Source organism: Poecilia reticulata, linkage group LG9 (assembly GCF_000633615.1).
Source record: "Poecilia reticulata strain Guanapo linkage group LG9, Guppy_female_1.0+MT, whole genome shotgun sequence".
Classification (NCBI taxonomy): Eukaryota; Metazoa; Chordata; class Actinopteri; order Cyprinodontiformes; family Poeciliidae; genus Poecilia; species Poecilia reticulata.
The window spans coordinates 7860609-7886166 of NC_024339.1; the positions used below are offsets into that span (position 1 = coordinate 7860609).

Sequence of the window (25558 nt, forward strand, 5' to 3'; positions counted from 1 at the left end):
GGTAAATGTCTTTAGTGGCGTTTTTTTTTTTTTTTTGCAAAAGAATCACTTTTACATCAGAATTTACATTTTTTATTTAATTTTTTTACTTTAAATCTCGGACGCCTTAATTGCCGAGCTCTTACCAGCAGCTCGCTCAGCTCCATGAAGTCAAACATGTGGATCTCGTGCATCTTGGCCAGCTGCTTGCCCAGCTCGATGGCCTTCTCCCACATCTGACAAGACAGGGGGTGCGCTCAATTAACGGAGGGGGAGGAACCATAAAACACCAGCTTAGAAAACCGGAGCACAACCCAGACCGGGTTGGGTTGTGCTCCGGTCTGCCTCAAGCTGCACGGTTAATAAATGGTCGGCCGTTACGACACAGCGTCTTGCGGCGGGAGTCTGGGCTGACGCAAGCTTCCTTGTGGGTTTCGCCATGCGAACACAGACTAAGCTAAAGATGAGGCTGTTTTGTCATGCTAAGCAGTTACCTTCCCCTTGTCCAGGTAGCATATGATCTCCTGGAAGAGCTTCTCCTTGAGCTCCTGTTGGGTGCAAACGTGCTCCCCGTCCCGAGGGATCAGATGAGGGGCGCAAGCTTTGTCTGACCACTGCAGGAGCCAAAACACAGAAAAACTGGTTGAGCTTAGAGACCGAAAGGAAGATAAATATATATATATATAAAAAAAAAACAATTCATTTCTACGAGCCTCTCGAGTAACAGACCTCCAGTAGTTCAGCATGCAGCAGCAGCGTGTATGCGGCCTCCGTGTAGTTTTCGCAATCCAGATGCAAATCTCGCAGCTTGTACAGATAGCTGGTTGAGAGAATGGAGAAGTTAGAGGCAGACGAGGGCAAAAACGAACGTCCTCACCGATTCCCTCCGACTCACCGGATATAAATGTCCTCCCTCTTCTTTTCTTTGTAGAAATTCTACAGGCAAAAGAACAATTTCATTAGAAACACTCTCTTAACCTCTTGGAAATAATTAAATGAGTAGTGTCAAAGGGGATTGTTTGAGATTTTTTGACATAAGAGGGTTGTGATGGAAAATCTCTTAGGGAATGTGATGGATTATTTCACAACGGAAGCCATTAGTTTTAAGTAAGAAGAAAGAATTGGGCTTTACAATGTAATTAAAATGTTTCCATAACTTTTTTTTTTTTTTTACTTTAATGTTCTGTGGCATCAGGAAAAGACGCTACTACTAATAAATTCCTTATTATTCTGCAAACAAAATCTTAAAAAAAGAAAAAAAAAGTCATTTCATTCACCTTTAACAGTAAAATACTGCCAACACAAAATTCACAGATAATGCACAACAGGATGTTCAGTGAAAAGTTCCTAAGCGGTCAGCATCTTACACCAACATATTACCAACTACCTGGGAATTCAATCTCTTTCCGAACATGGTCACCCCGCTAATGAATACATTCAGTTTCAAACAGGAAAATGCCCGATACCTCTTTCTTCCTCCAATTTTCCATACCAACGTTTTTGATAATCTGTGGAATTAGCATCTAATGCAAACATGGGGAACGGTTTAAAAATTCACTAAATTCCGTTTCCTTTTTAAGACAGGGGTTGTTTTAAAGTGGCAGACTCCTCCTGAAGAAGCAGCCATTAGCATCGGCCTCCGGGACCATCCGACCTGGATTTGTAATAAAAGAAGCTGCCAAGAGAGCAATCTACAGACAGTTTCTGGCAAAACCTGACAGTGACCAGCCCTTCACTCCCTTCCAGCGGGAGCGGGCTGCAGGCCTGCGGCTCACCAGCACGTTGACGGTGCAGCTCATGCGGTGCTCGGGACTCTCGTCGTGCGTGATGGTGCGGTACGCCAGCAGGTTCTCCAGCAGGCTGCTCAGCAGCAGAGCCAGCTCCTCTCCGGAATGGTACAGGTATCTGTGGCGTCTGCAGTGCTCCAACAATCTTAACAAGCAAACACCGTGAAACTCAGGAAGCTGTGTGGCAATCGACTCAAAATCACATTGCTGTGTAGTTCGCTATAAATTTAACGAAGTTGCTTTAGCTTTGCATCGACACGGTGTACTTCAAAGAGAGAAATACTCTCTATTTTGCTCTCATCCTCTGCCTTACATTTTCTCCAACAGGACTTTGTACTGCTCATCTCCTCGACCTCCTTCGACTTCTTGATCCAATTTTGTTATGAGTTCATTCTCAAACTGCAAAGAAAACAGGGAAACCAGAGGGAAACGTTTGTACAAATAAAATGATGCACTTCTTTCTTGTACTTGGATCCCTGGTAGTTGCAATTCCCTGCATCTACTCCTCCTGGGGTTCAACATAAACAACTAGAAACACATAAAAAATTCAAAATAAAACTACGAAAATAAAAAAATACAGAACAGAGGGCATAGATTTTAAAAAAAATGAATAGAGAACTATAATGAAAAATGTTGTACAAAAGGATATTCGCTTCAGTATGTCAAGCAACTCCTACACACAATCAATAACACAATAGGAATAATTAAGTATGGTTGTTTTTCTTGTAAATGCCTTTGAAATTAATTCTTCTGATGCATCTCTAATATAATCTCATGCAAGGTGAACATAACTCTATATGAGCTCGGCATCTTCAAAGAATTAGTATGAACCTCTGGAAGCATAAATCTACCTTCGATCGCACGTCTAGTTTGATAATCATGAACATTAGTATTAAGGCTGGACAATAAACCAATAGTATATATCGTGATAGACACATGATCAATATCAATATTGACCAATCTTAATATTATTGATAGAATATTCTATATTCAAAATATAGAATATTCACTGAACTTTGATTCTGAACCGCACAGCATTCTGGGAGATGTAGGCAGAGAAAAGGATTTAGAAGCACGCAACCTCAGTGAGCTAAGCTAGGTTGGTAGCATCTACTAACTCATTCTCTCTCTTTGGTTACTTAGCAACAGTCTGTTGAGTAACTTGCGCAGCAGCAGTTTCAGGTTTCGCCACTGTGCCTCATAACCGTTTAAAAATGTTTTAAAAACCAATGACGTGGCAAAAACCTATGGACACAATACAGTTCTTACTCCAAAACAAAAAAACCTAGTCAGTAATTATCAATGTCGACTGATATGAAATTATTGTATCGTGACACATTTTTCGGCCACATCGTCCAACCTTAATACTTAAAAAAAAAGAAAAAAAAAACAAAACGATTTAGAGAATATAATCTCTGGTTGTTTTGAACTTGTGTTTCTTCTAATATCATTTTAAATATAAACCTGAATCCAACCCTGAACCAGAGCAATTTAATATGCATCATATATGTTGCATTTATCCCCCCCCGCCACCTCAAAAAAAAAAAAAGTCAGATTCATGCACAGAGCTCCGTTCCGAAGGCAGAGTCTTACCGTTTCAAAAGTGCGCGCCGAGCTGAAGTTGTGCTCGCATTGCATCATATCGAAGAAGATGGGAATGGTATCCTTCCTGAGCTCCGGCTCTGGCACTAGCGTGACCTCCAGGATGGGGCCGACCATGGAGGGGATAAACTTCATTTTGTGCGGGCCTGAGGGACGGCAAATATTATCGTGCAGAAATATTACAGCGTGACTTGAGAAGGCAATATGCTGCCTCTTCTCGTCTCAACAAACAGAGGAGGAATCTAATAATGTCCCCCAGAAAAAACCACCACCAACAATGACAACAACAGCGGCGGCACACTTTCTGAAACTGGACAATAAAAAAAATATTGTCTCGTTATTCCCCTCGCGTCGCAGGCGGCCCCCTGATAAACAGCGTAGACGTTTTCGGATGGACAAAAAGCTCACCGATGTTGTACCACATGTCTCTGATTCTGAATCCCATGTCCTTCCTCATGTCTCCGTATCTGAAACACATTCAGATCAAGCAGCTTGATAAACCTCCTGTCTTCTAAAGTAATAAAAAGCCTTAAAAATCTACCTAATGAGCCACTTCTCTGTAGATTTGGCCATCGGTTTTGGAACACTGTCTTGTTTAAACGCCCAGCGACGCCCCGTGTGACGTTTGCTTGTAGAGATAACCAGATTTTTATTTAACATTTCTCCCATTAAAGAAAAGGGCCCACAGCATCACAGATCCTTCACTGTGCTTCAGAGCAGCATACGTTGATCATTATCCACAATGTGAAAGAAAAAAAAAAAAAAAAAAGTTTCAAACCACTGTCAGACACACACGCGCACACACACACACACACGCACGCACGCACGCACATATCCATGACAGTATGCTAAAATCTCACGGGCAATGGTTTTTCTGAAGTATAATTTCTGAGGCAACAAGAGCAATCTCTGGGATGGATTATTGTTATTATTATTACTGAGTGAAAAGTGCAAAACCTTTGCTCTGTACTCTTTATTCTTTTTTTTTTTCCATCTTTGCTGCTCATCTTGTACTGCTCACTTCCTTCTATAACAGAAATTTCCCACTTGTAATTAAGGATATTTAGCACCAAGAGTGAACTAGCCCAAAAACAAATCATAATAAAAATGGATATTGAATTTAGTGCAAAGTTTTGAGACAACAATTAGCAATAAATTATCCCCGAGATTCATCTCCATAATCCATAAAAAACACTTATGGATTATTTAAACCCTGAGCCACAGTGAAAACCTTTCTCTTCTGCTTCGAGCGCAGAGCCTTGTTTACAGGTAGGAGGTGAAGTGAGAGGAGATCAAACGGCGAGGCACCATTATAAAATAGGGGGTACAAATTGGCGAAGAAGCAAACTAACCCGCAGCTGTTGATAGCATCTCATTGTTGCCATGGAGACTTCAAGATGCCACTTTTTGCTACGGTCCCCAGAGAGTGAACTTTTCTCAGATTTTTCCATCACGCTGCACATGGTAGCAAGATAAACACGGGCCCTCGTCTGGCTCCGTTTGTCACAGTTCCAGGTTTGTCTTATTTATAGTTCTGACTTTAGATACATAAGTAAGTTTAAGCTCGAGTCTATCATCTTGTCGCTGTTTGAATATCGGATCAGAGCTGCGTTACTTGGATGGCATGTTCTCTTGTCTCTCCCGTTTAGAAGAGTGGCTAAGAGAAAACCTGTGGTTTTTATCAGGGAATGAGTGACTAATGGATCACTGATCAACACTCTAATGAACTTAATGTAAAAATGCTTCAGCTACATTTACTGAAGGTGGAATTAGTTAATAAAAAATGTATTTTCCTATTAACTTTTACACTCAAATTATAGGTTTGACTCGTCCATATTTTTATATGCAACATCAAATAAAATAATCTATTTATCTTTAAGGCTTTTTCCATATTTTTACCAAGAGTCATGATCAGCACTGAAACTTTTAAAGATTAAGTGTAAAAGATCTCACTTGTTCAGGATCTTAGTTCGTTTTTCCAGGGAGAACGATTCCAGCTGCAGTGTCTTGTGAGTGAGGAAGGCCACGGTCAAATGAAAGTAATTATTCCAGAGCTGCAATAAAAAAAACAAAACAAAAAAAACACACACACACACAAGCTTTTAAAATATTGATACAACCGAGCACCAAACCCTGATCTGTGTTTAATAAGCAGTTCGTTCCGCTAAAGGGAAGCGGCGCGGACCTGCAGCTCAAAGTGCACCGGGTCCAGGAAAAGCTTGTTGAGCACGTCCGAGTACTGGTTGATGGCCCTCAGGAAGACCTGCATCTGCACCAGGTTCATCACCATCCAGTCAGCAGGGAACACGTTCCCCATGAGGTCCTTAAACATGATGAACGTCTCCATCAGGAAGTCCTAAAAGGAAAGAAAAAACAAAAACGAGGGTTCAGGGAGGGGGGGATAAAATCTTTACTGCAAGCGCATCAGTTCTGTCTCTTAAAAGAAACGCATTGAGTAACAGCGGAGAGATCAAAAACCAAACACACACACGAGGTAAATCAGCTGCACCGCTCCTGAACGTCACTCACACACACTCCACCCCCCACCCCCCACCTCCACTTTTGAGTTTAATAGAGGTCCAGGAACATCCTGATTCTGTCAGTTTAATCAAGTGCATGAAATGTCTGTAATCAATATTCCCTTAAGGAGCAGTAAGTGGCCGGGTTGCTTTATTGCCCGTTATTGATGGGATGCTCCGGGACATGATGCAGCCGACGGCGGAGGAGCCGAGACACTTACAATGATATCCTGTCTCGTTTTGAAGGTGCTGATGTAGTGGGTGTAATGCGTGTCATCCATTTGCTTCAGGATGGCCGTCATGCAGGCGAGATAGTGGCCCTGCCAAAACAAGTGACAGCTATTACTCAGCGGATCTCTGCAGAAAATCCCCTCCTCAAAAGGCAGCGTTTGCACAACAAAAGGCCCGCGTCGCGCTAATTCGCCGCATTGCTCGTTTTCTTTTGTCCCCCCCACCATTTGGAGGAGTGTGGCGCGCCTTACGATGAGCGGCGAGGCTCGGTCCATGCTGATGACGGTCCGGTTGACCCTGCGAAGGAGACGCTCCATTATCTGCTGGATGTGGACTCGGGTCGGACCCTGCGCAGAGAGAGAGAGATGGAGAGAGAAAGGAAAACGGTTATCAGCTGAAACATGTCAGTGTTAAAAGGGCCACTGCAAACCAAACATCAGCGTGTTTTATTGGGATTGTTGTGTGATAAGCCCATCTAAATTAGATCAAAACTGGGAGGTAAAGCGACAGAGGCGTTGTTTGTTACAAATTCAAAACAGCAAACCTCGGTGGGCGTTAAGAGTTCAGCCTCCCTGGTCAACATTTGCAGAGCCACAATTTGCTTAAATTACAGCTTGAAGAGCTTTTGGGATTCGTCTCTGCCACACAAGTAAGAGACGGATTTCTTTGCTCGATCTCTGCTACAAAGCTCAAGCTCAGTTAAACTGTGAACAGCATTTTTATACCTCACTTGGATTCAGGTCTGAACTTTGACATGTTTGTTATAACACATTAATATATCAGCTCTCAACCTTTAGGGTCCAAATAAGGCCAATTATTTTATTAATCAATTATTCTATCCATCTTTCTGATGATTAATCGGATAATAAAGCTGGCAAATTGTGTGCATTTTTCATTTCATCACTTAAGCCTTTCTTATGCAATATTAGAAATACATCAATAGATGTAAATAAATACCTAATTATATTTAGTTTGGTTTTATTGCCTAAACTGCAATGCTATACTCGTGTAGTGTATGCTTAGTCATTTGTAGCAAAGAATGCAGCTGCAGCTAAAAAACACTTCTACTAATCTGTTGACTATATTTTGGATTAACAAATTAATAATTAAATGGCAATAAGATGCTTAGTAAGAGGTTTTATTTGTGTGTTTTATTTTTTCTACAGAAGCTAAAACTTTGCCATTTGATGAGTTCTCAGTTTTTTTATACAGTTTTGGCTTAATTACTGCTCTGACTGTTGTTCTTACAGAAAATGGCCTTTTTTTTTGAGTCTACACTCGAGTTAACGATTAACTGACTGATAAATTTGTTGACAGTTATTTCAATGATTAATCACGATTAATTGTTTCAAATCTAGTTTCAGGCCTTCTTCTAGGATTGCTCTGTGTTTTATCTCCATTCATCTTTCCACCAACTCAGGCAGATGCCAAAGAAGGCAGCCCCCACAGAATGATGCTGCCTCTACCATGTAGATGCATGCTTGTTCTGTTTTTGGATCATGCATTGAGTGCTGATGTTTAAAGCTGAGGACATCGTTTTGTAACCTCTATCTGCTGTGTTTCTTGGCCTACATAATGGTAACTAATGTTCTATAAAAAACCTCTTAAGCCATCTGCTGTACTGTTTTCTATTTAAGGGAATCAGAGGAAAAGTGGGCTGAATGTACATGGTTGCCATGTTTTTTCAGATTTTTATTTGTGAATAAGTTTGATAACGGAGCATTACCATCTGCTTTATAATTTACACAACTTTGTGTTGGTTTATCATGAAACAAAGAATCAAAATTTCAGCATTTGGATCAAACTAAAGCTCACTCTGCACCCACAAGGATTAAAATAAACGAGCCACAAATAGAGGGCACCGATTAAACGGTCATTAGATTTATAAAACAATGTAGAAATGAATCTACATTAATATTTTGGCAGTGGCTTGCAGAGCAACTTGATGCAGAAGTTCTCTAAAACGCCCCCCTTTTTTTTCTTTAAGCGCGTTTTCATTTCTCATGCTCAGACAACATTTCAATCAGGTCTTAGTCTGGACTTTGAGGTTACGGCGACGCTGTGACTCTTGTTTTTTTCCCCAGCCATTCTTTTGTAGATTCCCTGCTGCACTTTTGGGATCACTGTCCTGTCCCCTGACACAGTTTCAGAAAAGCCTCCGCTGTCGCACAGATGGCCTCACACATTTCGCTCCAGAAAACTTTGTTCCACTGGACTGTGTCTTTGTCTGCAAGGTGCCCGGGTCCTGCGGCGGGAAATCGGGTCCAAATCATTAGCTCTCCGTCACCTTCACAGCCGAGGAGCTCACTGCCGATACGCTGTTTGTTTTCAGACGGACGTGGCCCTCGTTTCATGTTCATGTGCAGAATGTTGTTGTTTTTTTTCCCCAGAAGTGTTGTCGATTGGTTCAGATTCGACTTCACAAACGTACACTTTCAGCTTTATTTACAGGGAAAAGAGGCTTTTCTTCTGGCAGCTGCTATACATGTTCCATCTTCTTTTTCCCCACATTTGATATGTCGAGTCTTGAAGGAATTCATTTGCAGCTCTTTGGTTTTTTTCCTGGGAATTTTCACTGAGTATTGCACAATCATGGGGTAAAAATTACCTGCTGTAGTAGGATGGACCGTCACATTGATTCAAAATGGACCAAGCATTTCCCAGATAGACCAGCGGCCAACATATACTTTTTTTTTTTTCTTAAACCATCTTTCCTCTTTAACCTTGGGTTCTCACAAACCTAAATGTTGTGAAACGGGGAAGTACCAGTCTCATTAAAAGTCTGTTTGATCAGCCTCCTCTGCTCTGAATGCAGACATAAGCCAAATCCTCCACAGCATTTTAAGCAGTTATTTTATTTTTGTTTACTTTAAATGCCGGTATTACGTATTTTTGTGGCACATACGGTCATTTTATAGCACAATCAAGTAACTACGTTACCTTCAGTAGTTATAAACATGCTGTATAAAACAAAATGTACTTTTAATTTGACTTTGCATCATAGCTGTCTCTGATGCCTTGAAATTGGCCTCTGTCTCTTTAAGAACCTCCAGCCCTTTTTGACACGAGTCATCACAACAACGCTTCTCCATGTTGTCCGCTGATGTCGTACACAAGCGCTCTTTGGAGCTTAGCAGACGTGCAGGTCCACCAGGTTTTACCTAACTGCTGCTGCCGTTAGTCTAGTGGAGCAGTGTGAGGCGGGCTGAGGAGAGGGGTGCTCTGTGAGGCTGGGGGCTCGACTAAGGACCGAAGCTCCAAGGCGAAGCTTTGGGTAAATGAGCGACGCGTTGATTGCCACGGGAGATTCAAGGATTCCCCTTTAAAAGATAATTCAAAAGAATTCATTGATTTCATTTCTGATCTCATTTCATGTTTGAACTTGGTCAGGTTGCTTGTAATGACCCGTGTGTTTGTCTTGTGTCCTATAGTATTCTAATTATCGTTTTTTTTTTTTAATGTTATCTTAACTGCTACTGTAAATCAAATTTCCCTCTGTGGGACATTAAAGGTCTGAACTGTATTAGAGCAGAATGGAACAGAACAGAATATATTATTTACACATAGAAACAATACAGAAACCATAAGGCTGATAAAACAGCAGCATCTCCAAAGTCATGTTACAAAATTAATAGTAAGCCAGTGTTAATTTTTTTTTTTTAAAGTCAAAAACGAGAGAATTTATAAGAAGCAATCAAAATCACATGTCATTTGAAATTAGCATTATTTTTAAGGGTTTTCTAAAAGAATGAATATTACTAGTGGGTTCAAGAGCTGGTGGCAGGTTATTCCAATGAGAGGAGCCTCTATAATTAAGTGTCCTTCGCTTAATTACTGTTCAGATGCAACAGTGTATTTTTGAATAATCAGAGTAATGAGAGGGGAAAAAGGAATAATTAGGAAAAACATTTTTTTCCTAATAGTTTTTTGTCTATGTGGCAAAAAACTTCCACATAGACATATTAAAAGGTCGCATTAAGTACAGTCCAGACCTTGTGTTTTATAAAAATAAGAGCAGATGAAGGCAGTCTATTTGAAAAGTTAATTTAAAAAAATCATTTTGAATTATTGTAATCTTAGAGATATGATCGACATGCAGCTCCCCAAATACTGAAATATATTAGACTTTTATATATCAAGCTATGATGTAATGCCAACATACAAGACGGTTAATAACAGCCATCGATTTTACCGTCTTTCTTTTTACAAGTTCATTATGTCGTCTCCAAGTTAGTTCCTCGTCATCCACAAAAACTCCTCAGAATTTGGTTGGAGGCTCTTGGTTAGTTAAGAGGATCAACAGATGCTTCACTTCTTTAAAAGTTTCAAGGTTGAATTTAGTTTTTCTCAAAAAAAAAAAAAATCAACTTTTTCTTTTATATAGATAAATACATATATTTTAAATTTTAATGAATAAAACATGTTGTGTTTTTATGAAAACATGTTTATTTGAAATTCTATGAGGGCTTCCTGCTCTGATTGCTCACCCCCTTGTTCAAATATATCTCAAATCCCCTTGAAGACAAAACCTCTCTTATGTGTAACGTTCAAAGTGTTGCAAACCGCAGCCTAAATGAATAGTGGCTCTGCATCATCGGCTTTTCCCTTCAATAAAGCATGCTTCAACTCATGCTATGTGCAGATAAGCAAGAACCAAATAAATGTTCCTTTGCATTTAGACGATTCGAGGGCCTCTTATCGTGTTTGTCTCTTTGATACTTCTGGTTCATTTCACTCTGCGGCAAAAAACATAAAATTACTATTCAGCTGCGACTCCGGATTCTTGCCGGGCAGCTGGGATATCTAATCCCTCCCAGCATGCTCGGGGTTTGCCTACAGGCCTCCTTCCCAGCGGAACTTTTTCTGGGTAACCTCTGAAGAGAAGATGAATCATCTCCGTGGGATCCGCAAAACAACAGGTTTTCCTCTCGGGTCCCCGTGGATGTCTGAGTGCCTTGGCCCCGGCTCGTGCGGCGCAGGCAGACGCCAGGAGGATTAAACCCACTTTGGCCACCGATATCCAGCACAACAATCCCGCTTCGTGCCGTGCCGGGCATTTTTATCTGCACCCAGATGGGTGAGGAGCCTTAAGAATGAATTGGGTTTTTATTGCCGTAACATAAGCTCGCAGTTAATCAATTTTTAATCCGAGTCCAATTATTTAGCATTTATTTTTAACTAAAATCACAGGTGTCATAACTATTCGTACCTCTTTTTTTATTTATTTTTTTTTTCTCTTCAGCTTAAAAGCAGGTGTTTTTATTTGGACTTATTTTGAGGACTGAGACCTAAATCTGACAAGAATTTGATTTTGTTGATTTAGCCTTATGTTTTGGTTTAATATACACTTGATGGATCTTTTTTTTTTTTTTTTTTTAAAGTTTTCTGTCAGATTTCAATTCAAAATGTTGGTGTTTCAAAGAATTTGCGACGCCAAGTTCATCACAGATCCTCCACCGTTCTGAACTTTGAACAGGAAATGTCCAAAGTTCATCCTTTGTTTTATTTGAGTTCATTTGTTCTGGTCTGCTTTGGATCCCCAGAACCAGAAAACAAACATGGAGAAAAAAAAAAAAAAAAGATGCATTCAACTTCTATGCACCACAAATCTGGAATGACCTTCCAGGAAACTACAAAACAGCCGAAACACTGACTTCCTTTAAATCAGGACTGAAAACCCTCCCGTTTAGAGCTGCTTTTCAACCATAACAAATGGCACAGAAATATCTGATGATGACGATTTTAATAATGGTGCCGGACAAAATGTAACGTCTGTTACTCGTTTCACAATTGGTTTCTGAATGATGAGTTTATGATGTTTTTTTTATGTAAAGCACTTTGAACGTCCCTGCTGCTGAAATGTGCTATGCCAATAAATTTGACTGAATGCTGATGAAAGCCTTGATCTTAATTTCATCCGACTAAAAACACACAGTTCCAGTCGAAGTTGAGACTTTTGCATATTTACGTTTTCGATGGAAGAACTGACAAGTTTTGTAGGGCTTGGCATGATGGTCAAATAACCAGAGTGACGTATAGACAGCGTCTAAAGATTGTTACAGAGCTCATGATGCTGCAGGTCATCCTGCTTACCATGGTTAGTGAGGAGACGAGCAACAAGTAGCTAAAAGAAAAGGCCTTGTGCCTTTCTGCTCTGCTGTGAGAGAGGCCCGAACGACAGACCTGCCCACAAATGCGGCTGGCAGAAGTAATCCCACTGTTGCCAACTTTGCCACTACGATTAGTAATGTTTCAGAAAAACAAAAAAAAAAAGTTGGTATCAGTTGGAAACAGGTCAGACCTTTTAAAAAGCAGCTATTGACCAGAAAACTGCAATGTTTTTTTCAATTATCCACACCAGGAGAACTACAAAAAAAAAAAAAAAACTAAAAAGCATATCCTCTCTCCAATTCACACACTTAAAGCGTCTTCCATAATTTATGCTTTTATCCGTGGCTTTTTAAACTCCTTACCACATCTTTGCGGTCCAAGGTGTCCAGCACGGTGCTGAGCAGCTGGACGCAGGCCTCATAGTCGGGTTTACTCGAGTGGTCATCCAGTTGCCCGCTCAGCTGGTCGTTAACAAGTGGCAGCAGTACATCGCGACAATCTGGAGCCAAAAAGAAAAGACAACAACGGCATTTTTAAAATCAAATACTTGAGCTTTTCTTTCCCCCCCCCCCACCTCATTCATTCTGTTTGAAATGCCTATATGTGCTTTTGGAGTTTCAAAAAAAAAAAAAACTTTACCTGGTTGCTTGAAAAGGTCGCTCTCAATGATTTTACACATGCAGCCCAGTTTCTGACGCACAAACTGCGAGTCGGGGATGCTCTCGATGAACTTTGAAAGGAGAACGCTGCAAAGAAGAAGAAGAAGAAAACGGAGGAACGAGGTTGCTGTGACAATCACAATGCAAATCACTTTCACAAGTTGTGATTATAGTCGCTGCTGAGAGCTAATGAGGAGCACACACAGGACACCCCTGATTTTACAGTGCCGAGAATTAGAATAACACCTTTACTCTGAAGTAAGCATAATCAATTGCGCTGAGACAGGCAATTACCATTTCCTGTCGCGCAAAAACCTCTGGAGAGTTACCTGAGCTCCACGGGATCAAACACAGTCTGGATGTCATTAATGATGGTGGGGAGGTATTTCAATATTGCCCCCTGCAACAACAACAACAAAAAAAAAGAAAAGCATCAGACTGGAGCTTGGGGAGGTTTACTCTTTTTTTTTTTTTTTTTGTTCTTTAGTAAAACAAACAGCGCTTTCCCTCGATTTACTGAAAGCGCCCACAGGGAGTTCTCTTCACAGTGCTGTCAGTTGCACAACTTTTCAATAACAGCCATAATGGCATGAGGTGCTTTCAGCTCGTGCCATTTATTGATTACCGACTTCTTCATGCAGAAGTCAAAAACAGACAGAAAATAAGCATAAACTGCACACTTTACCTTTATCTTCACTCCCTCGTCCAGAGGTCTGTCCATAAGCGTGTTGAAAGACAAGAAGAGCAAACGTATGGAGTTGGAGAAAGCGCCTGGATCTTCACTGTTCTCGGGAAATCTTTAAAAAATAAATAAATAAATGAAAAGGAAACCAGACTTTTCTTTCAGAAACCAGACCACATTTCAGACAGCCCTCCTTCATAAAATATTTCAATGCAAAATGAATTCATGCCCCACATACCTGAAGGAGAGGACTCTGGACTGTACAATGAACCTGAACAGATACTTGAGGGCTTTGAGGGCTGTGTAGAGCCGTTCTGTCAGGGAGCGCTCCTCTGGATGGCCCACATAGTAGTTTAGCACTTTGGTGAGCTTCCTGAGAAAAAGGGAGAAGCCTGCTGTTAGGGACTGGGGGGGGGGGGGGGGTTCCCTGCTAATTTGAAGGAGTGAAGCAAAAAAGAAAACCTTGTGCAGGTGAACTCACCTGTAAGCCAAAGTGGCGCTGAAGTGCTTGCTGATGTACGTTTCCAGGACGGGATTAAAATGCTGGAATTTGATGTCCCCAATAAGTGTGATTATGAATACCTGGTGATAAACAGAAAGACGGTAAAAAATAAATGAATAAAAATCTGTCTTTTATGTACACCATCCTCCACAGTTACGGCCAACTTGTGTAAAAATGTCTACAGAGTCCTAAATTTATCTTTTATCACTTTCGCACAATTTTACACAAAAAATATACTGCAGTTCTTTTACCAGGGTCGGGGTTAATCACAAAAAGCCAAATTGATGGCTCATTTTCAGCTTTCTGGCAAGATGCTCACTGTTTTTATTTAATAACAGGTCTGCAGCATCACAGATCCTCCACCGTAAAAAATAAAAACACTGGGCATTAGGCTGCGTTGCACATCATTTCAGTTTTTTTTTGGTGAATATGTAAAAGTAGAATTATGCAAACTTTCAAGCTTCCAAATTCCAAGCAGCAACCAATAATGTAATAACAAGCAAAAATGTAATACCTGCCAATTAAGTAATTTGAACCGTTTTACATAACAAAATCAATAACAGTGACTTTGCAAAATATGCTGTGCTTTTTGAGCCAATGAAATGACATTTAGTCATTTTGAAAATAACTGTATAATAAATTTAGGTCACATGACTAGGCATGTGACATGTCAATCTAGATTTTGTTCAACAAATAATTCTTAATTTGGCCCCAGAACTTTTAATGAGTGCAGCATATTACAAAATAAATGAAAATACGACTATGTCAAAAAATATAAATAGTATGTTTTCAAGGGGCACAGTCCTATTTATGATATATTTGACTTTATACATTTTTAAAGAACTTTACTGATTAACTTATATTATTGGCTAAATGTTACTGCCTGAAAAACAAACATCTAACTAGGTGAAGTGAGATTTATTAGTACTTAAGTTACTGCATGTATTACATTTAAAAGTACCAAAGCCATTATAATGTTGGCATTACGGACTCATGTTATCGGTACAACTGTTAGCATAGCAACGATTGTTTCTTTTGCTGCCCAAACTGTTTTACCACTGCTGGCTCCATGAGAAGATCAATAAAATCATCATCACCTGTGGCTATGTTTCAGAGGTTTGTTTTGAAGTAAGAAAGTAAGTAGGTGTTTAGTCGCTTAGTTGTTTAGACAGCGTTGGCTAATGAAGTCTGCTACTTGGGCTAGCGGAAAACACTTTGTTACAGAAGCAACAATGTAGTCTCCACAACTTTTACATTTTTTCTGTATCTGTGTATTTTTCTCCATTTTGAGAAAAATAATAAACAATGACAGCGTGACTGGCAAGATAAAAATGATTTGTAAGAATCCCGGAACTGGCTGTTAGCCGCTACTGATGCTAAAGCTAGCATAAGCTTCAAAGCCTCCCATCAGGCACTAACTAAAGGTGTGCTTCACAAGATTTTCTATCAAACGCATTCTTAGAGATGCATTTGATCACCTCTAAGAGTCTAAAATACCAAACATGAACTGCATAATTCTCTTCAAAAACAAATGCATTTTAGCATTAGTAAGATTGGCACAGGTGATTTTGTAAAAAAAAAAAAAAAGAGGCAATTTTAACAAAATAGTTTTTAATAAATGTGTGTACTTTAAAGCTTGTGTTTTCAACCATTTTTAGTTTAAAATCATGTTACATTTATAAAAGATGTTAAGGTGTCAATAAGTCTGGAGGTTGGCTTTACGTGTTCACACCTCTTCTGATATGAAAGAGGGGAACTAATTCAAACAGCGTCTTTCTTTCTTCTGCTTTACACTAAGGGTAAGGGTTCACCAGAGAAGTGGCATGTAATGTGATTAAGCAAACGCGCTCTCTGCTTTTCTTTGAATCGCCAAATTTGCAGCTGCAGCCAAAAGGCAGCCTTCACCACGAGAGGGGGGAGGGCATGATATCATTTAAATATGGAGCTGACAACAACCATTTTCTGGCTTTTTCTTCTTGGAGGCATTCAGCTGTTTACATGAAAAATGCAGGAAACTTGCTATGCAAGATTTAGGGGGGGAAAAAGGCTGAAAGAGAAGTTTAAATCCACATCGCTTTGTAGAAACAAGACAACTGCTTTCTGAGGTCATAGGAAGAATCTATTTTTGATGCCTTACACTTTAGCCTTAAATCTTCGTAAGGAGCGGAAGGAAAACATCTAAGAGAAAATCTGCATACTTTATCTAACAGCTGGAACTTTTTTCCTCCCCCTGACTTATCCTGCATCTTCATTAAGGACTAACCAGGGCATCAAACACCAAAGTGTCATAGGTGTCTTTTTCTGAAGTCTCCATCATGATGTTGAACAGAGCGTCAAGAGTGTCCTGGAGAAACTGCGGACAAAACAGGAACATGTTACACACATGCCATTCAACAGAGCAGGAAACTGCTTTTATTTAAGCACATGCAAGAAATTACTTTAACAATCTCCCCTCCTTCCACTTCCATGAGCCTTTGCAAGATTTGGTCCAGATCCTGGGAATTGGACCTCCAGTTCAACAGACCCAGCAGATCCACTACAGAAAAAAACAAAATCAAAAGACATCAATAGTCAAGTAGAGGCACTGATAGGATCTTGAAATAGTTGAGTTTTTATAATACAGCAGCATAACCAAGGGATATGTGAACTAAATATAAAATGTGTTCAAGTTAAGTTTCTGTTGAATGTAGTTGAAATGACAATCTAAGAAAAACTTTGGGGTAGGAATAATGGAAAAAAAGTCACTTTGTTTAAATAGCAAATGACTTAGGATTAATATGAATATTTAAAGTATCCTTTGTATCTCACAAAGGATGATTGTAAACAAAAGTGCATATCTATAAATTAATACCGAATACATGCACTGTGCAGTATAGCTAATTAAATGTTTGTTGTTGCTCATTTTGCATGATTTACAGCATCAATATTATCGTTTTCAAAGTCACGTTTTCCTTCCACTCAACCTTCCATTATTATACCTAAATGTAAGATTCTTTAGTGGCTTACTTACCCTATAACTATGGAAACAGACAATGACTGCTGAACAAGTGTTACGACTGCAGTCTTTCATGATTGCACAGGTTTTAACATTTCTGCATTAATAATCACTTTTATTGATCTTATATTGTTTGTTTGTTGGAGAAAAGTGTGTTTTCATTGGTTGTAAGCCAATATAATCAAAACTAACAGAAATAATCACCAGAAAAATGTCATATAGTTTCACTTATTGAATTTGATTATAAAAAATGATATTCTAATTTACTGAGATGCACCTGCATGCTCACACCGTCATAGAACCGCGATTTTCTCCTCATTTCCACAAATGACCTTTTTAGATCTGGAAGCGTGGCGCTCCTCTGCCTCCATGTTTCTCTTTTCTTCATTTAAACAAGGAGCTGCAAAGTTACAACGCTTTGGTTTTCGTGGATGTTGCTAAATTGCAAAAACACACTGCATTTGTTTTTTTATTCAATCTATGCTGAGATTTTATATAAATCACTACAAACGAGCGTCTTGACGTGTTTCTTCACCGATAAAACGCAGTTCTGACGTCTCTCAACTTCTGCTGCTGCACCGTGTGAAGTTCAGAATATGCTATGCAGAAGTTTTCCTGTCATAATTATTTAACTAAGGAATCCTGCTTCATTGTGATCATTAAAGTAAAAGTTTGGTTGGATATAATATTTAATAATTTATCCAATTATTATTTTTTTATACAGATTTTTTGGAGTTTTCTTTTTTGCTTCTTCAGCCACCTGGCACTAATTTATGAATTATTCAAGCACAAAGTTTCTAATCGACTAAAGTATGATGCTTTTCTCACACCTTCTGTCAGGATTTTTGGATGATTTTTTCCTCCCTTATTTAATCTTTTTTTTCTAGACTTATCACCCCTTCTGTGCTCCAGTTGTCAGCTCTGCTAATTTTTAAAGTCTATAACTGCTGCACAATATGACCTGGTGTAAAAGGTCATGACAGAACAAAATCTAAAGGAAAACTTTGAGAGATTATCATAATGAAGAACTGCGAGTGAGAAAGTCTCCTTATTTACATTTTTTCTCATGTGCTCTAATAGAAAATAATAATTTATTTTTATAAGTTATTTCAAAAACATGAAAAATATCTGCTATTCCAGCAGCAGCAGGATTAAGCTTTCTCTCCTCCACCAGACTCAGTCACATTTCCCTGGAAACCTTCTAAGAACGGTGAGTTACCTTCTGCTAAATCTTGTAATACCTGATCTAAGTCACATTGAGGAAAAAAAAATAAAAATCCCCTGCTGTGGATGTTCACGCTGTAAAAATGGCAACATGCGTCTTTAGCACAGAATCGTTAGCGGGCGGTTTTTCTAAAGAATGACTATAAAATACAGGAGAAATGCAACAAATGTGTTTCTTAAACACATTTCAAGACCTTTAATGGTACTTTCAGAGAACAAATGCAGGTTTCAAAAGATACGCTGAACGTTTTAGAAAGACTCTTTCCTTTAAAGCAGTCGACAAAAAGGATCATTTAATTTATTAATTAACTGCTTTCTATAATTGTGACAAACCATCCAAAACAGAAGAAATCAGTAGGAGGGCACACAACGTTTCCCAGCACTGTATGTTTAACATTTTTCTCTTCCTGAGATTCACCGCTGCTTGGGGAAAAAAAAGAAGCATTTTGAGCTTCAACCATTTACGTCCAGGTCCAACTTCTCCTGTCCTCCTTCAATCCTGCGTAGCTGAAGGTCGCCTGTTACAAATTCAATTACGCTAACTCTGTTAAACGTCGGAAATTTAAATACAAATTTAATTAAACCTGCAGCCGGTAACATTGTCGCGTCAGCGTATTATTAGCAACTCACATCGTTTTGCCAGCATTTTAAAGAGATCTGCATGGCGGTCGCAGCTTCTCTTGCCGTCCTTCACAGAATGTCTGAAGGTCATTTGAGCTGGTTACTGGTTGCTGCTTTTGTGAAGTAAATGAGGTTTGAAAAAAAAAAAAGAGTCTAAAGCACTCAAACTTTCCTCTATGCTGTTGCTATGGCTTTTATTAAAAGTACATTCATGTTTTCTCTAATTATATAGAGCACAGAGTCATAAAAAAGAGACTCTCCTCAAACATGTCTAAAAAAAAGGCTACAAATGTGTCTCCTACTTTATCAAAGTGACATAGATCCAACATTTTTCAGCGAGAACATGAAAAATTCATGCAAAGTATTGCTCAAATATAAAAAGTAAATGGAAAATTAATAAAAGCAAATCTAAGACCTAACTAAATATTGACGTGATTAAAAGTTTAAGACCTTGCAGAAACCTTGTCCAAATTATCCCACCATAAATTAAAAAAAAGAAAAAAAATCCTAAGCCCACATTTGGTATTTCTGACAGAACGCCTGTCGATCACCACCGAGCCACTTCAGCACAGGTAAAATTAGAGATGAGTCCGGCCGTACCATTCTGGGTGAGTTTAGTGGAGCAGGTGAGCGTCGCGATCTGGAAGCTGTCTTTAGTCACTGGAATAACCCCTGAATGGTGGAACGGCTTCCCGGTTTGCCTCTGAATCTGCTCCACTTCGGCCGAGGTGGCCGGCAGGCTGAGATAAACCTTTGCATCGTCTGCCTTTTTCACATCAACCTAAAAAAAATAAAAATAAATTCACAACAAGGTGAAGGATGAATAATGAAGCACATTGATCGATGGAGATGTAATCTCATATTTATTGACCAAAAGAGAGGCCCGCGCATAATCCACCTGCCAACGGGCAGCTATTCATGACACCCCGTTGCATAATTAGGATAATCACGCTCATCTTTTACGCTCTGTGAATTTATGATGCGAACACTCGAGTGCCGTCCTGGAATGCTACCTTGTAGACGAAAAGCTCATGCCTGCCGTCTTTCAGCGTGGTCCCGTCTCCTCTCATTAGCTTGACGTACGCCATGCCAAAGGGCTTCTCTGATTTGTCCCTGGCTGAAGGATACACAGGAGCGTGAGACAGGAAGGAGCGGATTCACCCAAAGCTATGCTTAACATGGTGGCAGGATCTGCCATAGGAAAAAAACAAACAAAACAAAAAAACACACACACAAGAGTAACTTACAGTCCTGGGAGGATCTGTGTCGGAACATCACCCTCAGGTGGCAGCGGCACACATCTTCAATGGGAATTGTCACCTTGCAACAACGTGGGGGGAAAACAATAGACGAAAAGGTGTCAGATTGGTATGACGGGAACATTAAACACATGTTTTCTCTCGAGAATTATTTGGCTACACGGAGGTATCCCAAAAAATTAATAAAAGCAAGAAAAAGCAAACAGGATAAGGGAACATGAAGTGCAGTACCAGCTGTATCTGTTGCCACATGTGCTAAAGATTTGGGAAAATTCAATGTTTTATTGTGGTACTATAATATCACACTGAAAAAGAAATCTTTAATATTTGAGTTATTCACATGGTGGGGAAAAAAAAAAATCCTATGCCAAGGAATCAGTTTTTTGCCGCAATTATTAGTAGTCTGAAAAACTCCCATCAAAAATCAAATTTAGATATATTTTTAAATTCATACTTTAACATGATCAGAGTTCCTGAGAAATACCAAAGAGTAATCCATGTCTTTCCGTTCCTGTTGCACATAAATATCACATCACACTGAGGCTAATTTCTTTGGCCCCTGGCTACTCCGCTGACCCATATGTACGCTGCGACCATGGATCACAGTGAGGATGGCGAGAGATATAAGAAAAATCTCCTGAAGCTCATCAAAACCTACTGCTAAGCAGGAAGGAATGGCATCTGAATTTAATTTTTTGTTGTCGCTTCATACGTGTATAATAAGATTTCGTCTTGGGGTCACTATTCCGATTCAATTAAAAAATATGTTATTCATCCCAAAAGGAAAATGAAATGTTCCCACAACTCCTAACATCCGAGAATCTTCAAAGAGACACTGAGGATGTCAGGTAGCAGTCAGTTTTCCAACAAATCTGAAAAGGCCTCTGACTGAAGACACTGCTGCTGCATGAAAAGTCACATGACTTTCGTGACACGCCAGCAGCTCAATATCCACAGAGATGATATTTAACACATCCTGGACAACACCGTCAGTTTTTGACCAGCACTGCTAATCCACCTCGTTTGCTTTTGCCGCTCCCATTTAAACCGACTGGATATGATCCACTCGGTTTCCCAGCAACACTCCATGTGGATTTGCTCCGAAACGAAGATGATATTGTGGAAAAGGTCTTCAAGTGAGGACAGGGGAGGACGTGTGATTCTTCTCTAAAGGCTCTGGGTCAGTTTTTAGAGTGCAAAACATCAGGAACTCCTTAAAATATTAGGACGTTTTTTTTAAAAAAATCTAGATAACTACCAGCAGTTATGAAGATTAATTTGATTTCGAGGCTTATTGAACCTCTTTAATGGGAGAGCTGATAAAGCTGATCTGCGTTTATTAGCAGCTAGTCTGTGTGATGAGTGCAGCGCCGTTCCTGACAGATGAGCTTACCTTCACCGTTTCGTTCCAACATGGCTGCTTCACCTGGTAGTAAATGACAGACTTGTACTCCGTTATGCCGTCGTAGCCGGCCCCGGGAAATATCGCTTTCTGCCGAAAATTGAAAAGAGGAGTTTTACATGACGGGAACGCCATGAGAGCTTTCGCTAGTGCTGCGTTTGATATCTATCTGCTTTGACCAAAAAAAAGGAAATATATATATGACAGAAATATATGCACATAATATTAAAAAATCTGAATCATAGCCAGGGACATAAACCTGTTGGGGAGGGGAAAAAATATTAGCACAGAAAAGTGCATATGCTAGCAGTTCATTCAGACTGAAATATTGGGTTATTCATTCCTCCTTTCCATCGTCTGGTGAAATACAAACTTACCGTCACTAAAGTAACAGAAGATATCTGAAGTAGGAGCCCTGAGTCATTAATTTTGGAACTATGAGGTCATGAAAATAAAATAAATGAAGCTTCTCACATAATGACGCATCCATATTAAACATTAACCAGCAGACGCACCAACTATTAACCAGATATAACAGGTACTCCTTTACAGCCATTACGATTGTAGAGAAAAAGCATAAAAGTATATTGAACACAAATTTATTGTGCAATGAAAAACACTGACACAGAGCACAGCAGAAGTATTCGACTCCTGTGAAAATGTTCTCCTCTTACATCTATGAACTTCAGTGTATTTTATTGGGGTTTATGTGATAAACAGAGGCAAAGTAATGCATTGTTTTAAAATGTAAGGGAAAGGAGACATGGTTTCAGTTTTTCACAAATAAAAATCTGAAAAGTGAGGCCTTTGTGCTTCCCTGAGTTAACAGCTGGCAGAGCCACCATTTGCTGAAGTCGCTGGACATCCAGAAACAGACATTTTTGCAGAGTCTGCTTTGCAAAACACTTCGAAATCTCAATCAGACTGGACGGGAAATCCAATTTTCAAGTGCCACCATTTATTCTCAATTGGTTTTTAAGGTTTGGACCTGGATCAGGACATGCTGAACCTCCATCACAGTATTTTACAGCCTCTAACAGGATTTCCCCCCGGGATTATCTAATATGTAGCGTCAGCTTCCATGCCTCTGCAAATACGAATGCTGTGGTTCACCACATGGATGACGTTTTCAGGGTGGGCACATTAAAACTGCTATATGAAATATTTTATAAAAAATGCTTCTTTCTTTCTTTTACATATTTTAACATAAACAAATATGCCATGACAGTGTAACATGAGAAAGATGATGTGAAGAGGTTGAGATCGTCTGGTTTCACCCAGTGATACTGTTGCTGTAACGCTCCTGATCAAAAACGATCAGAGCCAGGAGGAGGGTCTTAGAGCTGTCAATCAATCGTACACGCTGCTAAATGTGCTAACGGCAGAGAAACGACTTAACATTTCAGGAAACTGTTTATCTGCTGTCAGCAGCGGCCATGCTAACTAGCTAGACCAGTGGTGACAGGCTCTGCTTTCAGGAAGAAGCTGCAGGACATCAGAGGGTGTGAGCAGCGCACACATGTGCATGATTGACAGTGCCATGACCCTTTTCCTGTTTCTGATCGAGTGGTGTAGTTAGAGGCAAAGGAGGTCGATTTTTATTTATTTATTTATTTTTTATACAGATTATCTGTAAAACTGTCACGGCAAAGTGACAGTTTTAACAAATATGTAAAAAACATTTTTTTAGCTACATACTGCAGCTGTAATTTGCATACCTGGTTGCAAGCCTTTTCTCACCTACATGCATATATAATGTACCAGGAACTCCCTAATAGAAATGTTCAACACACTTTTTAGACTTTGAAGATACGGTTTTGAAAAACCGAATGTCCCTACTAATGAACTACTTTGGCCTACTAAAAAAAACGCACAGTAATTTCTTGTAACAGGAGGGTTGAATAAAAGCACGCAAAAAAAGGCCTCACTTCAAATAAAAACAGAAGAGTGACTCAGACGTTTTTACCTCCATCGGATTGCCTTCATCGTCATGCACACTGAGGATGACCTCCACGTTTTTCGGGGTCTTCTTTTTGCCTCGGTCAAACTCTCCCTGAAGCAAGGTTACATAAATATCATTCCTAACGTTTCCTGGAGAAGGAACAAGAGGAGATCATTAGGTTGACGGGCCAGGTATTCGCAGCACGCCCACACACCTCTCTGATCAGAGCGAGCGTTAGATCAATGCCCAGCAACAAAAGCTTTAAATCCCACCTGGGAGGATGATCTCTGGGAAGCCCATTTTCCTGACGATGGCCGTGCTGCGGTCCACTAAGTGGGGGAAGTCCTTCCTGACTTGAGCGAGGTCTCCCGGGAGGAGCTTCAGGGTCACGAACAGGCCTGGCGGACGGCATGTAAGGAAATTCAATGAGGCAGACACCAAAAGGGTACGATTCGCAGATCCCTCACACTGATGTCAACTTTACTCCAAAACAAAAGGGTTCATTTAGAGTGACCCTCGAGAAAGAAAGAAAGGGAAAAAAAAAAACCACAGGGGAGAGCCCTGGTCTGTGATCGCTCCGCCTCACCCTGGCCTTTATGATTGACCTCCCGCGTGGCGATGACTTTGTTGAAGACAGCCGTGAGCGGCTCATTCTCCCCTATGACTCTGGACGGGATGAGCGGAGACATGATGATCTGCCTCTGGCGGATGTACGTCTCCATGGCTATCCTGGGGGAGACATTTCGGAATGAGGAAAACAACTAAATCAGCCGCCGCCGACTCCGACAGGTGACAAAGAAATGGACGGCAGAGACTCGCAGAAGACGAGAGGCTCCCTCTTCCCGCTGACAAGGTGTGCCGTTATGCTTCCAAACATGCAGTTTACCGCGGCTGAATGCAAGAGAGAAATGCTAAACAACTCAAAAGCCACTGAAGAGACGTGAAACTGCTTATGACAAAAATAAACAATTTGCTGCATCTCGTTAAAAATCATTCAGTTGCATTTGTGATAATAAGAAAAGCTGCAAAATGTATTCATCTGGATCAAGTGCCAACTCTGAACACAAACATTTAAATGTATAATCCACACCAATCCAATCTTACTTATCCATTTGGATTTAACCACCTGTCAAATTAGCGAAGTACTTCAGTGAACTTTGAGTGAGAACCTTAGTTCAGGATTTCTAAAGTGAGGTCACTGCTTATAAACACCTTCTTTGCAAAAGATAATTCTGTTGACATTCTTTCATTTGCGTTAATTCGGATTAATCGTCTGAAGCTAACGGCTAATCCACGCTTCCTAAATCAAGTCCAGTCATAAAAACGTCACAGCGGTTTATGCTAACGCTGTGCTATGAATTTTTTTGTCACATTTGCAGTGACCAGGTATTTACAATATAGAAATGGATAATTATTTACACAAGAAATTGAGCTTGGTGTCGGTGTCCCACCAAAAAACGTCCTGAGAGAAACATGCACTGACAACACATAATGTATCAATGTATTGCATTCAGTAGAGAAACTGGAAGATAGGAAGCAAAAGATGTTTAAAGGGGAAAAAAACAGCATTTGCAGAAGGTTACTATAATATTTATGCTTTTTAAAATGTTTTATTTTTGTAACGTGCAGATAAATTGTTCCATTCTCCATGCATTCTTCACTCAGGAAGATTGTTGGTGGCGTAACGCCTCCAGTCTTCAATTCACTTCACTTTGTTTTTGGCACTTTTCTTCCTACGCCACAAACATATATGCTCTATGAAGACAGAGATATTAATAATGACAAGTTATTAATTATGGCTGCTGTTAATCTAATTTCACTACCTAAAATCATCAGATGGCATCTGTGTTCATTAAAACCGCCGTGACTCCCCACAATCTGCAGTCAAACTCAAACTCTTGAGCACAGACATCCCGTACCGTACCAGCTAATCTTGGTTATCAACTTGGATTTGGCCATTTGTCTAATTAGCTATGTACTCAATGTCATTTTGAACGAGAAGCTTAGGGGTAAGTCATCGAATGTTGGATATTTGGCTTACTC

At 39.9% G+C, this 25558-nt stretch overlaps 1 protein-coding gene across 1 annotated transcript in view; it reads right to left on the bottom strand.

The window, feature by feature from the left end:
- dock5 (dedicator of cytokinesis 5) overlaps positions 1-25558 on the bottom strand; it is a 68386-nt gene that overhangs the window by 15087 nt on the left and 27741 nt on the right. Inside the window, exons 12-38 of the mRNA XM_008417532.2 lie at positions 24102-24244; positions 23788-23913; positions 23540-23664; positions 21565-21663; positions 20160-20232; positions 19926-20029; positions 19513-19693; positions 16511-16608; positions 16336-16425; positions 14052-14152; positions 13809-13943; positions 13574-13685; positions 13218-13288; positions 12869-12975; positions 12592-12728; positions 6370-6465; positions 6109-6207; positions 5554-5724; positions 5322-5422; positions 3777-3835; positions 3360-3514; positions 2080-2165; positions 1755-1911; positions 875-915; positions 709-799; positions 474-593; positions 126-215 (exon numbers count right to left, since the gene is read on the bottom strand). Of these exons, the coding sequence (XP_008415754.1) occupies positions 126-215; positions 474-593; positions 709-799; positions 875-915; positions 1755-1911; positions 2080-2165; positions 3360-3514; positions 3777-3835; positions 5322-5422; positions 5554-5724; positions 6109-6207; positions 6370-6465; positions 12592-12728; positions 12869-12975; positions 13218-13288; positions 13574-13685; positions 13809-13943; positions 14052-14152; positions 16336-16425; positions 16511-16608; positions 19513-19693; positions 19926-20029; positions 20160-20232; positions 21565-21663; positions 23540-23664; positions 23788-23913; positions 24102-24244 (2968 nt within the window). The remainder of the gene's footprint in view (positions 1-125; positions 216-473; positions 594-708; positions 800-874; positions 916-1754; positions 1912-2079; positions 2166-3359; positions 3515-3776; positions 3836-5321; positions 5423-5553; positions 5725-6108; positions 6208-6369; positions 6466-12591; positions 12729-12868; positions 12976-13217; positions 13289-13573; positions 13686-13808; positions 13944-14051; positions 14153-16335; positions 16426-16510; positions 16609-19512; positions 19694-19925; positions 20030-20159; positions 20233-21564; positions 21664-23539; positions 23665-23787; positions 23914-24101; positions 24245-25558) is intronic.